The following is a 14,931-nucleotide window of genomic DNA, read 5'->3' on the forward strand; positions in this document are numbered from 1 at the left end:
ATTTAATATATGTAAGGAACATGTTGTCTGGTCACCTTTTTTTTTGAATAAGCATAAAATGTCACACTTGCGTACAAGTGATAATTATGAATAAATGCTCATCATACTTTCGATAATCGTCAGTGATGCATTCATAGATACATAGGTGTGCTTTCATGCGGTGTTATATGAAATGCTTTTACTCATTTTATACCTTGTTTCATTATTAAAATATGATTTCCATGATATTTAAATTGCATGTAAATGTGCATCTGCTAATCTGACAACAACAACAACAACAAAAAACACCCTAAAGGGAATTCTACATATTTACTCTGACCAACTATTTTTATTTCTACATTTCAAATGTGGTCTGAGTTACCGTGCAACTTTTTTACGACTTTGCAACAGGACCTCGTGTTGTTGCACTCATGAAATGCACACACACACATATATATATATATATACACACACACACACACACACACGTGTAGATGATGTGACGGCACACGCCCACACACTTACATGAAGACATCGAGCAGCCACATCCAAGGAGTTCTATATGACTGTAGACAACCACAATCTTTCCCCACCGGGGTCCGACTCCTGGCTCTTTATCACGTATTAATAAGAACACAGTGGCGCTACCTTGACGATAAGTCAGTCACCAGCACTCGCGTCCGACATTTTTTGACGAAAAACACACAATTATTCTGATTGAAATATTAAATATAGGTCAAGAGCCAACTGCTGCCCCTGCTGTTATTGCCATGTGGAAAATGTCATTATGAGATTTCGCAGCCGACAGCGCTGACGATCGCAGCCGGGGGGGGGATATAAAGTAATGCTAAGCTTTCTTTATTTTCGCGCACTTATTTTTTTGAAAATGCCGACTGCATTTGGTGGCCAGATCTAAGACTAGTGCCTGCATGAAGCATTGAGCATTGGGAGGATAGCGAGCGAGTGGCCAGCTGTGAGAGCTGAGCTGTCAGAAAAAAGGCAAAGATTAATTAACTCTCCTTTGCTACGCACACTCTGGACTTCATCATGATTTTTATTACATATATATTTTTGTTAATATAATGCCATAATGCTGAAAGCATTGAAAGACCACTCTTGACTAGATTTGCAGTGACGAGTGAGACCATGATTGGCAATGTGGTGGATTAAATGCATAGTAAAAATTATGCCTGAGTAAAACTATTCGTATTATTGATAACATCTCTGTAATTGTATTTATTTATTTTTTTATCAATGGGCGTGCATCTGAGCGTGAATTGTTGCTTGTCTATATGTGCCCTGTGACTGGAGGGGTGGGGGTGAGAGATGGGGTACCCCCCTCCCCCCCACTCAGTCAGCTGGGATCGGCTCTAGCACACCTGCGAGGCTTTTGAGGATAAGCAGACAGTGGATGGTTGGATGGAAGTTTTTAACTGTCATGCAAATCTAAAAATATGTTAACCGCTGTGTTGGGAAAACTAAGAAAGTAAAACTACTCGCTCTTTGAAGACTACAGCTGTTGTGGAGAAAGAACAGGGAATCGATTTTTTTTCTTGTCGTGGTCATTGGTTGTTTTCCATGGAAACATAATCAGAATACGTTGACTCATCATACCTGAAGTATACCATATTGCTCATATTGTAGTCTTTGGAATGCAGAAAGCTCCCTTTCCAGTTCCATGGCCAGCATCACATTTTATGTTTTTATGACTGAGACCACAAAAGAAGACAAAGAAAAAGCCAAACATGCAATTAAGTATTTAGACACTCCACAAGCTCATGTCTCTCGATATTTTCCAACGTCTCGTGGTGAGGATTTTTAACTCCCATTTTTGTTGTTGTGAGTAACGGCTCAATGTCCTAATGTGGGGTTGGACCATAAAGAGGAGGAATACTCTGGGGCCGGCGGATCGCGTGGGTGTGCGACTGTTTATTATCTCGCACGGAGCTCCGTAGGAATAAATCGGCACGGGGTAGAGAGGAAGTGTCCAAATATTATGAAGGACATGCTAGCCATAGCTTAGCATAATATATGGTGATACAAAGCCGGGGGGCTTCTATAAAGACATAACGGATCTGTTCTGGTCCACCGTCCGCCCCTTGCGCTAGTCCAGATGCTACGTGTGAGATCCACAGTCTGCCGCGCGATGTTTAGCCCACATCTGCTCGGGGCGGCCCTGTCAAAAACAATAAAAGAAATATTAAGGTTGAGACAAATGAAAGCCGTTTAAAAACTAGCTTTTCAAAAATAATAATCCCGCCCTATGTTGCTGGGGTGAAATTCCAGACCACCTCCACGACAAGTGACGTTTGTGATCTTGGTATGTTGCATGTATACCAATGTTTTTAAAGGTCTTTAAGCACACAGTAAACATATTCAGTTTTTTCCAAACGAACCAACTTAGCGTATCAGCTCACAAAATAATGTCGATAAATTGTGTCCGCAGATGGACTTTCTGAAATGAACTGACAGCCGTCGCTTTCTGTAGGTGTACATACAAAGCAGGACCAAAAAGAATTTGACTGTCATTTCTCTTCAGCATAAACAAGTCTTGGCTTTACGAACTTCGTTTTCACTCTTCCTCTTTCAAACTTACAGTGTCCCACCTATGTAGAATTATGGTATTTCTTCTTTGATGCTAAGCTTAATAATAACCAGAAAGACGATGTCAACAGTAAGATTTAATACTTTTGAAAGGTGGAAAAAAATGCTTGAAGCAAATGAAATGCTCATACATATAAAACTGCCTGATAAGAATAAATATCTTGGCAGAAACGCAGCAAAAAATGTTTGGCTTCTTTAAATATTTGGTCGTCAAGCTACTGTGTATACACTTACGATGACGAGAACCTCCTCCAAGGCCAGATTTGTTCCCAAAACATACACAAGATATCATCTACTCAGCATCGTGTTCGTGTTATGGCTGCAATTATGGGGGGCAAACGCCACCCGCCCTTCCCACCCCCCATGAGCAACGAATACAAACGCATCAGACGTGTAAACAGACATCCCCGACGTCAAGTGTGTTAGGGATGTGCGTTCTCTCACGGCAGCTGCTCACTGCAAAAGAGAAAAATCATCGCAGGCGACTAATTGGCGGACGGGGCGAAGCATCTGCTCGGTAGATAGATGCTCGTGTGTGTGCGCGCGCACGCAGCACTCTGTGTTTCAACGCAAGGCATCAATATTGCATGTGTTGTTGCAGAGCCTCTTTTAAAGGCTTCTAATACTGACTGAATAAGGAAGTGAGGACGTTTGTCCCTGTGTTTTGTCAAGAAACCGTATGATGTAAAGTTGATTGAGGGGTGAGGGCAGGAGGGGATACTGCGACAGATTCTGTCACCCAATTGAGCCATGAAGTTTCTAAATGGCAAACTAGCAATTCCTTCAGAAGTCTTCTTCAGGAGTTTGAAAATATGAACAGGGTGTGACTCACCCCGCCCCCCCCCAAAAAAAAAGTGAGAATGAAAAGAACCCATCAAAGCATTTCACATTAAAACGAATCACACATTTGTTGCACTTCATTAAATTGCAAAAAAAAAAAAAAGGGCACATTTTAAAGTCAAAATGCTTCATTCGTCTTATTCCAAGTAACTGCAAGAAAGGAAACTACAGAGAGAATTCTTGGTGTTCCAAAGTGTTGATTCCAAATATGATGACAAACTGATTTTTGTTCTACACCAAACCATTTCAAAGTGTTGCTGTACGCTTCCTTGAAGGTCAGCATCCAGTGACAACCCCCCCCCCCCCCCTGTCCCCCTCCCATTGAGAAGACATTGCTAAGCCTAATTAGTGAGGCGGTGATGGCTACCCGGGGTAAGCCGCGCCGTCTGGATTGATGCTCGCTCGCTCGGAGAAAATCAGCCGAGTGTTTCGGGAAAAGAGCGAGCCGATCGTTACCCCAAAAGAGGGACCGCTACCCTTCATGACACCCCCGCCTCCCTCCTCCAACCCAGCCTGCGGCTGCCAATCACAAAGAAGCATGGTCTCCAAGCGAACAGGCTATTGATTTTCCAGTTAGAGCCTAAGTAGTTTGTGCTATCGGGCTAACGGACAGGCCGCGCAGGTATGTCATTATCAATGAGCCTGAGGAAACACACCCTGCTGACCCTCCACACCCCCCCGCCCCTCCACTTTCTTTTGCCGCTTGCCAAATGACAAAGCTTAGTCCATAAATCACTCGGCCGTACCATGACAATGACGATGATGAGCAGGAGGAAGACTTTTGACTTTCTTTCTGCACTCTAAGCACCATGAAAACAATGGCGCTTCTCCATAAGGGGCATTGCCCATCCAAATTTCAGCAGTTGCCACTTTTTTTTTTTGGTTTACATTGAACCGACATTCATAGCAGAAGCTATGTGGTTTTGGCGATACTGTACACCAATGAAACTGCTGCAAGGCCCCTCAACATTTTTGGAATTCTTACGGTCACGAGATTGATGCTTCCTTTATAGAAATGAATGGATTTTGTACACTTCCCTGAGGAACTCCACTTCAATTTCTTCCTTAGTATGAATGCATGAATGATCTTTGTGCAAAAAGAAAAATCTTGCATGTAGTTGATGATTGGAGCGCTGCGTCACTCTCCTCCTTGGCCTGTGTGCGGGTGGTTGGGAAAATCTGCTCTAAAACATAAGCTATGCACAAGGGAGTCCCGGATATCCACCATATGACGTATTTTAAAGTTCTCTCTTGACAGTGGCTTCGCTGCTGCATTCCGGCACCGATTCTGTCTACCCATGGCCAAAACCACAAGCAATAAACAGTTGTGCAAGTCTATCTACTTTACTCTGTTTGATTCGTGACGAGAGGAATTGATCCAAGAAAATCTGAGCTCTGTTTCCTTGGCTAAAAACAGGCTAGTGGCTCATAGTCTGAATTGCTGCTGACTTTGCTGTTTCATTAATATACTGTTCTGTAAGGTAAGGCATTTTTGTTGATATAGCGCATTTTGTACACGAGTTAACTTCACATAGTTAAAGTACAGCACTTAAAAGCAAAGTAAAGAAAAAAATTGCTTACTCAAATGACGAACATTGCTATAAACGTGGTAAACGTTGTTTGAAAATGCTTTGAAAGCCCATAACCATGAATCTGGGGGGGAAAAAAACCAACTGGTCTTTAACCTACCTGGATTTACACTTGGCGTGGACTTCACTAATGTTAGCAGCCTATTCCATTTGAGTGCGGCATAACAGCTAATTGCTGCTTCACCACGTTTGCTTTGGACTCTTCAAGGCCTTTATTTTAAGTGTTGAAGTTTGTATTATTCAAACGGCGCCAACATGTTCCTTTTTACTGCAACCGACTATCGGCTCCAAATATCGATTATCAGCTTCCTTGTCAACTAATAATTGGGATCGGTCTTGAAAAGACCACATCTGTCCATCGCAAATGCACAGTGACAGGCTTGAATCTGGTACTCTATTAATATTTTCAGTGTGCACCACTTATGTGCAGTCCCGCATGTAGCGTTGGCACGAGATTTGTTTCTCCTACTTTATACAAGAGAGTTTCAAAATCAGGCTAATAGAAATCACTTACGCGAGCGGTAAGCCGGTAGGACAGTCCACGTAAAGTCAATTTTGCGCTAAGGCATTTTTTTGTGGTCCCCTTGCCATCTAATGATGACTAATGTGTCCCTTCTAGAGCTTCACTAGTAAACAAGTTTGACTCAACTCGGCTTTGCAACCACACTCAACTCAAACCGCAGAGCACCTTCACACAAAGAGATGCTGCCCCCCCCCCCCCATTTGCTCGCACCTGAGCCAAGCCCCTCCATCATGCCTTGTCTCTTGGCTTGACTGGGACGCTGCCCCCCCCCCCTCCCCACCTCCTTTTGATTGATCCCCTCGCTCCATCATTTATTCCCCTCGGCTGCCGTCGACACCCTGTGTCAAAGGCGACACCGCCGCCTGATGGATAGGCCTGCTTACAGATGCCAGCGCGCCTGGTAAGCCGCTGATATTACAATCAGCACCTGTGTACCTGCTGTTCGCTCACTATTGGGCCCGGGGGTCAGCGAGAATTGAAAGAGCGACTGTCCAACCCAAAGCGGGCGGCTGTTTGGATTTGTAAATGGACTTGGGGATCATCTATGAATAGCTTGAGCGGTCTGAAGCGGGGAAGTATCTTTTCATCTGCATACTTACCGCTTGGAAGCCTCATGAAAACAAAATACACTTTTAACCATGCCTGTTGTCTTAAGATTTCGTCTGGCAAACGGAACGCACAACGCTGCAGTACTGAGTTCTCAATCCTCAATTGCCATTGGGGTTGATGATCCATGCGATCCGCTCGAAATGGGGCATCCATTGGGGTGTTGTGGCACATGACAGACTCAGCCATAACAAAGACAAGCAACACAAATTTTCTCAAGAAATGTCAAAATAATGTTTATTCTGTACTATTGTGGCAATGCAGCTCTTTCTACTCAGTGCTGTGCAAAAGTATTTGTCTGCTTCCAGATCATCACACCAGTTTTGATATCTCACAAGACAACGCAAATAATTTTAAAAGGCCATTTCAAAATGATGGATTTAATTATGAAGGGGAAAGAAATCCAAATTTATCTGACCCATGTCTACATAGACAGCAGACTGTATGCTTCAGGGATGGCAATTTTCCACGGATAGAAATCCGCCGTTTTATTTCTTAAATTGATCATTTTTGTGAATCGTCTAAATCCGTTGAGAAAATTTTAGGGGGGGTCAGGTACCTTATCGTCGAGTTTTCACGAGCTCTCCCGATCAGTCTTTCCATCTTCCGATTGTAAACAGCCCTGCGATTGGACGTGTATGATGTCTTACTTGTTGTGATTGGTCGCCCCGTCCAGGCCACGCCCCTTTCCGCTTTTTTCATCACTAGCCATTGCCATCCCTGATGCTTTTATCAATCACAGCAAGTTGTCCAGGTCCTGCTGTTGCACCGCACCCCCCAGACGATTACACCACCACTGTGTTTGACTGTTGGCATGATGTTCTTTTTATCAAATACTGTTTTTTTTTTACATCAGATGTAAGGAGCTACAGAACCTTCCAAGAAGTTCAACTTTTGTCAGTCCACAGAATGTTTTATCAAAAAGTCTTGTGAAATGCATGCGCTATAGGGGAATTCAGCACGACAACTGCAGGGCAGTTTACCATCGTGTTATATACAGTATCTACGATATACAAAGCATCAATTTAAATCCTATTCTTTGCCTGGTCTTTCAAAGCCCGCTTTGGATGCCCAGCCTCGAATTCCCTGAGAGGGGTCTCCTTTTCACCCCGCACCCACTTAAACCCACCACAATAGCAGGATTAGGAAAGAATTTACTCCAGCACTGGCAGCTTTAGATGCCAAGCCGTCACGAAATAGCCACAAAAATGTCAAATTGATGGCAAAGCGGGGCCAATGCGATAGGAGGCGGTCAGCCGTCCGAACCCGTCTGTCTGTCTGTTTGCCACGGTGCGTTCTGAAGGTTGGCCTGTCTCATCGACTTTCAAAATATCAGTGCAAAGCACATGGGTGTGTTGTATCCACGTTATGGATAAGAAACAAAAAGAAACTTAAAAACATGCATGCACTTGTGCAAGAATGGAATTGCAATTGAGAGAGATGACCACTGCAAATAAAACAAAAATAAATAAAATATGACAGTCTTTTCAAATAATATAAATAGCAAGATCTACTTTTTTTTTAAAAAAATCAGCAAAAATGGGAATCAAAATGTATAAAACAGAAAAGTAAAACATTTTCTAGAAACAAATGAGCAATTAAGGCACATGATGGAAAAGAAAACCTACTGAGGCAGAAGAACAAAAAAAAACATTACAATCATAATGGATCATTTTATTTTCACACTCCACTCCCATTTAATTTTATAATTATACATTATTTTTGACATTCTCCATACTATGTGTGTGTGTACAGTATATATATATATATACAGGTATATATATATATATACATACATACAGTATATATATCCCCCCCCCCTCAAAAGGCAAATGTTAATTTTGGAAGCAAAATCAGTGGTCTCCTGTCTGCATCATTTCGCACTGATCTTTTGCTCAAAGGCAGAATCATTTTTAATGCACACTTTGTCATTTCTTCTTGAATTAACCTCGAGAGTGTTTTTTTTTTTTTTCTTGCGCCTCTTCACAAAGGCTAAGCAGTCGAGGAAGAGATGGCAGCAGAAAAGGCTAACCTGTTAGCAAACACTGAAAAGAGGCTTTAATCCTTAATAGGCTAAATTCAGACTAAGTGGCCCCTAAGACGCGTTCAAAGGGGACTTTTCAGACTCGGCGATTGGGGACTTGAATGCTTTGAGGCCTTTTTTTTTCTTTCTTTTTTGTGGGGGTGAGGGTGTGCTTCATAAGCTCAGAGCGATGCTGACTGCATGCTGGGCTTGTTTATTTTCCTTTCATTCTCCTCTTAAATCGCACCCCACCGCAGCCTTTTTACTCTGGTTTATTTTTTCTTGCCTGCCGCTAGTTTGTTTGACTTCCCTCGAGGGGAAGGGGAACTTTTTCTTTCTTATGCGTGAGCGGTGATTACATCCTGAATTAGGAGCATGTCGACGGAACAATTGTGTCCTGTCACTCGTCGGTAAACAACGGCGATTTTGACCACGTTTGACGGTTGTGTCGTAATGGTCGTCATCAAAAATTGAAAGCGTGGTGTGTTTGTACTCGCAGTGGTTTGAGGAAAGATGCGCGATTTTATTCGGTTGTACTGTGGAAACATAAACGACCAAAATTAAGGTTGTACAATGTGTGACCTTGCCACCCCTCCCCTCCCCACAAAAAACATATATATATATATATATATAATCATGTGACGAATTCCGTTAAATAAATCGGGAAAACTCAAGTACTTTAACTGCATATCCTCCAAAATCCTTTCTAGTTTTTCTTGGTGTCTTGCGAGAGATCGCTTTTTCTTTGGCTTTATGATTTTTTTGTATTAAGAGAGGTAAAACATGAGCTTGTGTACAACCTAACTTGACAAAAATTCTTCGGAAAAACCCCCCCACTTGAGTTGCAAAAATCTTTCGCAGGTTCTAAATGTTTTTTTTTTTTTTTTTGCTTGCTTGCTTTGGCTTTTCTTTTGCAGAACAGGACAATAAGGTTGTGTGATTTTAACAACAAGCAAACAAGATTTTTGTTTGTTCTGCACATTGGGTTACCTGGGATTTTTTGTTGAGTTTCTGTTTATTTTATTAGTTTTATTCCAAAAGAGAAGAACTGGAAATCGTATATTTCAAAATTCAACAAAACTGATCAATATTATATATTATATAATATATAAGTTTGTTAAAAACATAACTCTTTCAATTCTCTCCCACGATGTAAGAACTGAGCATCTTAATTCCATCAATAGCTGTTGTGAATTATTTACTACCATGACAGCGTGCAATGAGCTAGCTAGCTATGTTACACTATGAAAATACGTCTTGCCACAAATTACACAGCATCTCGGTGTTGTTATTTTGACTCTCAAGCATCTCTTTTTACCAGATCATGTTTGATGGACAGTTGAGCAGGACGTAGATTTTGCACATTATGGGGACGCAGCAACAGCGTGGGGGAGCAGAGACAACGGCTTGAGTTTTTGCAATTTCCAGCTCAACTAAAAAAACACAAACAAAAAAATCCGCAACGTCCCAAACAACAAAATGAGCGCGCAGAGATCCCCATTCTAGTAAGTGATTGCGTCATGGTCTACCGGTTCAAGCGACGGAAACACTCTGGCTGCCGGATGACCATCCGAGTGTGAAAGCCAAGTCATGTGGATGCAAGTTTTTACTTATTAGCCGCCATTGTTTTTGCGTTCGCACCTCCCCCAAAGGTTTCTGTCCCTCTTTGACGCCATCCTTGTGCTTATGCAATCCAGAATCCAGCCTCCATTATTATTTTTCTCCCCCTGCCTATCACTCAATCTCAAAAGCAAAATCCGTCTTAATTGGCTCCAGAGGGCCGGAGGAGGCTTTGTGTCAACGCTGACGAGGGTCCCGATTGGTCGGCGGGCTCAGACAGCCAACAGACGCCCTTGTTAGGGAGTCAGGGGTTGGTGCGGGGGGGGGGGGGGGGGGCGTTGAGGTGCCTTTTGCTCACTCGTTAGTCCGATGAACTCGTTTGCTGACGAGCCGACTGACAGGGCCCGGTTTGCCGGCTTGTGGGCTACAACAAGACTGCTGAACGATTTTGAACAAAGAATTCAATTGCTATATTTTTTTTTCCTCAAGACTGCAATTGGGATTTTTTTTTTTTCCGCTCCATGTACGGCACTTTGTCTACAGCGGTGTTTGATTTAAAGTGCTCTATAAATACACTTGTGGGCTTTTCAATGTTTTGGGTGGCTTATTTAATTACACGAGACGCAAACTACGTTACTGTTCCTGATCAGAATAGCAAAATCTTGTTGCCGTACTAGTAATGTGAATGGATGTGAAGCAGGCGTCGTTTGGTTGATTGAAAAGCAATTGGTGAGCCTCAATGCTGATGAGGTCACCGTTGGGACTTTTTTTTTTTTTGTTTGTTTGTATTCTTTTATGAATGTTCCATGCGCTCGCTCCTCTCTTGCGCCTGCGTTTTGATGTTGATGGATCACCTCTCTTCCTCCCGCTCATTAATTTCATCACCTTATCTCGCACACAGCTCTTGATTCCACCCAAAAAAGGTAATGATAAATCCCTCATCCATTATCCTTTAACCGAGGCAGCCATGCGGAAACACTTAATAACAGGCAACAAATTGAACTTCAATCACCTCACCCCCCCCCCCCCCTCCACGCCTCCACGAATAGACGCAGATGCTCTGATTTATTCCGCACTTTTAGAAATTTGTCTCACGTTTTTTTTTGGGGGGGGGGCTTTTTACATTGCGACGAAACAGATCGTTGCACTCATTTGCCGGCGGCGTCATCTTATCAGGCCGAAAACACGCTCATGAGGGCAGTGCAGCGGCTCATCTGTTTTCAAGTTCACCGTTGATCATTGTTGGTGCGTGTTTGCATCCGAAAGGTTTTTTTTTTGTTTTTTTTTTGTAGTCGATTGTGATGAAAGTCGAGCCAGATTCAATCCTTTCATGACGTCATTGTTTTTCTGCGTTGCAGACATTTTGAACCATCAATAGTTTGTCATATTCTCACCGTTTTCAAACAAAACGCCACGTTCAAAAAGCTGCAAAACACCGCGGTCGTTACCTAGCTACTCCCTAATGCCGTGCGGGTTCATCAATGTCCCAATTATAGATTCAACCCGCCTTTTCTAACAAGATGGTGCGTTTGGAAAACGGCATACTCAGGTGCTAGAGTCGAGGCTTCACGCTTTCTTTTCCATTTGAGCGCTGGTTCCGCAGCCCCCTTTCTTTCTCGGCGTGTCCCTCTTCATTCTCCAGCCTTTTGGGCTTCTGACAGTGACAAACGACAGCGGCGCAGAAATGAGCGGCAGCGGCAGCGGCAGCCACGCGCACAAACAGGTTGAAATAGGCGCGCAGACCTTAGCAATCAAGCGTTCCTTTGTTTTCTTTCTGCGGCGTGACGCCTTCAAATTGATCTGCTGCTGCAGCCGACCCGAATGCGCACACGCCGTTTCTCTCGGAATGAAATGTCAATAGAAGTGTGCCGCCTTGATTTGGTTTTGACCTTCGTTTCACTTTTCTTCTTTTAAAAAGCTCTTTTATCATGGTTCACTCTGATCTGACCGAAAACTATATTACTGTACCAATATAGAGCGTACAATATCGGTTTAGATCATGCTTTATGTTCACCAAATTTAAACACAAAGGCTTTTTGCCGAGTTTGCTTCGAGACGCTATCGGCCATGAAAGATTTCAACCTAGGTCGCCACCACAACACTGATCTCCCAAACGAACCGTTGACGGTTCGTTTGATGCGGATGAGGGATATCTAAATGAGTGTCCTCCAAAAACATGAATAGATTCAACTCTTAGTAATGTAACAAGTGAGCCAGCCTACCACTTTTGGGGATTTTGAATGATTTGTGGAGCTGATGAATGTTGCCTGCCGGATAATAACATCGAACATATATGTTCCGCTGCAACTGTAAGATGGGCAAAATACATTTGGGGCGGTGGCTTGGTCGTGTTTGTCCTCATCAGTCACCCTCAAAATTGATGATTTCTTTGAATTAAGTTTTTTTGAACGTTGTTAAAACTAATTTCTGCTGGAGCAACTGCAGTTCTATGCATCTTTGTTTTGGAATGTGAAAGGAAAATCCATATGATGGCCAATGGTGGTGGTGGTGGTGGGGGGGTCACCGTGACTGGAGATTTAATCAAGACCTGAACCTTTTTGGTATTTTGGTGCTTCTGAAAGCATATCCTGTTATGATTGATCCACTTGCAGCATTCCTATTTATCTCGGAATCTGCAATCATTCCAGCATGGACAGTAACCTCCACACCGTGTCCATTTGTCCCGGACGTGGTCACATTACGGCGCCGATAGTTTGTCAGGTCGCTTGTCACTTGCGCCGCTTTTTCATCTGCAAGGTAAAAAGACGAAGACCGTGGCGGCGGCGGTGGGGAGGGGGCGAGGATGATTTGAGGGGGACATTGAGATTGTGTGAGTGTCACATGGTGGTAAAATATGATAGTTGTCGGCCTCCCGCTTTGTGGCATCTATTATCTCCGGAACTCCCATCGGTTGTGTGCATCTTTTTGACACGGACGAGGATTGCCGCAATCCCCTCGGGGAGGGGAAAGGTTACTCGCCGAGTACTCTTTTGTCGCGCATCTGAAGATTTCATTTTGGTACCTCCTCATTTGGTTATTCATCTTATCCGTTTGCCACTGGGTTTCTTTTAGCTAGCTTGTTCACTTGTTAGCGATGAGCTTCAAGGTGTGACCAACCCAGACGAGTTTGAAATCAAACAACTAAGTCAATATTTTGTTTTGCGCTTCTAAAAATGTGATTTTGAGTTTCCCCCGTCCCGGATTAAACGAAAAGCGCAGTTGCGCTGAGTGGTGTTTGATTCATAGGTAGACAAAGCTAACAGTGTTAGCTTCTGATGAGGGCCACATCCGTTAATGGTCATTTTGACCATGACCAACATTGAAATACAGTCGCACAGAGACAAAGGTTTTATTCCTAAAAATATATCTATTTAATCTGATAGTAAACTGAAACTTTGAAGTAACACTGTGCTTAAATAATGATTTCTTTTTTTTTTTTTTGCATGTAAAGGTTGAATAAAAAGCATGTCACAGCCATGTATTTTTGACACCTGGCAAATGCTCTAAGTTGTGAAAAAAAAAAACATTCATTCATTATGTTTCATTGAACTGCAGCTAATATATCTTGAGATTAACAATTGACTCCTCCCATGGAAACAATTTTAACTCCATTTTGATGACGGCCGCTGCTGCCTTGCTGAGGCGTTTTAGCCATCATTTCAAAGGAAACTGAAGTTCAGGTCAACGTACGACGGGTGTGAGCGTAACGATTTCTGATGGCTGTCAACATGGCTTCTTTGACCTCCTCCGCACTGCTGCTAATTCCTGCCTTTAGACGTGCTACTCCTCTACTTAACGCCGCTTTGTTAACAAGGCCTTTTTTTTTTTCTTTAAAGCTGTCTACGATTGTTTAAAAAAAAAAGTGGTGGGAGGCATTAGCTGTCACGAAGCACTTCTTCTAGAGACATTGTTATTATTCATCGCACATAGGCAAATGTGCGCTGGTGAGCCGAGGCGAGCTGGCTGTTGAGTTTAAAGGAGCTCATTAGAAGGCCTGCGGAGGGGACCAGCTGAGGACAACCACCGCTTGGGCCTTCTCTCCGAGGAATACGAGAGACTCACTTCAAAGTCTCTGGAGTTCAATTAAATGTGGATTAGTCTCGCGGGCGAGCGTAGAAGAAGAAGCAGCAGCGGCATGCAGCAGCTCTTCTAACTGCAAGTTTGTTTCTTGCGTCATCACAATATTCATTTTCAGATGAGTTGTTTTGGTGACAAAAAGTCTTTCGGTCCATTTTCGGCATACGAAGATGCCGAAAATGCCGTTGATGGGCCATTTTTTGTGGGGAGCTGTTTCCACTACTTTCTTATTTCCGTCAGCCCCACATTGGTGTGCTAACGAGGTGTTCCTCTTCTCACAAGAAGGCTCCAACCAGCACCACCCACAATAAATCATCTTTCAACGTGCTAAATAGCCGCCATTTTAGCACTAAAGGAATCTCTTTTTTTTTATTTATTTATTTTTTATGGAGGCTGATCAATAAAACACATTAATCGTGCTGCTTGGGCTGGAAGGTGAAAAACGAACCGGGGTGATCCTCCCACTACACTCGGGTTGCTGAAACATATTTATTTCCATTGTTGGGCCTGTTTTAAAGCTGTCTTTTATTTCAATGTCTTTTTGTTTGTTTGTTTTTTTTGTTGTTGTAGATTTTAGCATACACGGAAGGTCTTCACGGCAAGTGGCTGTTTACAGAGATCCGGGCCATCTTCTCCAGACGTTACCTCCTGCAGAACACCGCCCTGGAGATCTTTATGGCCAACAGAAGTAAGGCGGCGGCATACGGTGGTACCTTGGCTTAACAGTTTGATCGACACCGTGATCATGCGGATCGTTCTAATCTCGTAACTGAAATTTTCCCAAGGGAAATGTTGCTAATCCATTCCGGCCCTCGAAACTTGCCAACAATTTCTTCAATGAAGTGTTTCAATAAGTATAATAGTGCTCTATCATATTCTGTGCATATACTGTATTTTAAAAAAAATCCAGTAATAATTACACATTTGAAACCGTTTTTTTTAAATACATACAATAATGAATGGAGTTTTGATGATGAAACATGTATTTTGCAGTGAAGCTGTAGTAATAGTCCGTGGTTTCGAGGTACCACAGATGAGAGGCATGCTCAGGGAAGGCTGAATTGACATTGGCTTCTTTCTTTACCAAAAAAAAAAAAAAAACCCTCACTCATAGGTCACAAAAAATTGAC

General features: G+C 42.8%; 1 protein-coding gene across 7 annotated transcripts in view; it reads left to right on the forward strand.

The window, feature by feature from the left end:
* Positions 1-14,931, forward strand: part of lrba (LPS-responsive vesicle trafficking, beach and anchor containing) — a 175,606-nt gene that overhangs the window by 106,721 nt on the left and 53,954 nt on the right. For all 7 annotated transcript variants that reach the window (XM_086119001.1, XM_086119003.1, XM_086119004.1 and 4 more), the window contains one exon: positions 14,372-14,489. In XM_086119001.1, coding sequence (XP_085975127.1) covers positions 14,372-14,489 — 118 coding nt within the window. The remainder of the gene's footprint in view (positions 1-14,371; positions 14,490-14,931) is intronic.

Source organism: Hippocampus guttulatus, chromosome 9 (genome assembly GCF_054856545.1).
Source record: "Hippocampus guttulatus isolate MCC_2025c chromosome 9, RoL_Hgut_1.0, whole genome shotgun sequence".
Lineage (NCBI taxonomy): Eukaryota > Metazoa > Chordata > Actinopteri > Syngnathiformes > Syngnathidae > Hippocampus > Hippocampus guttulatus.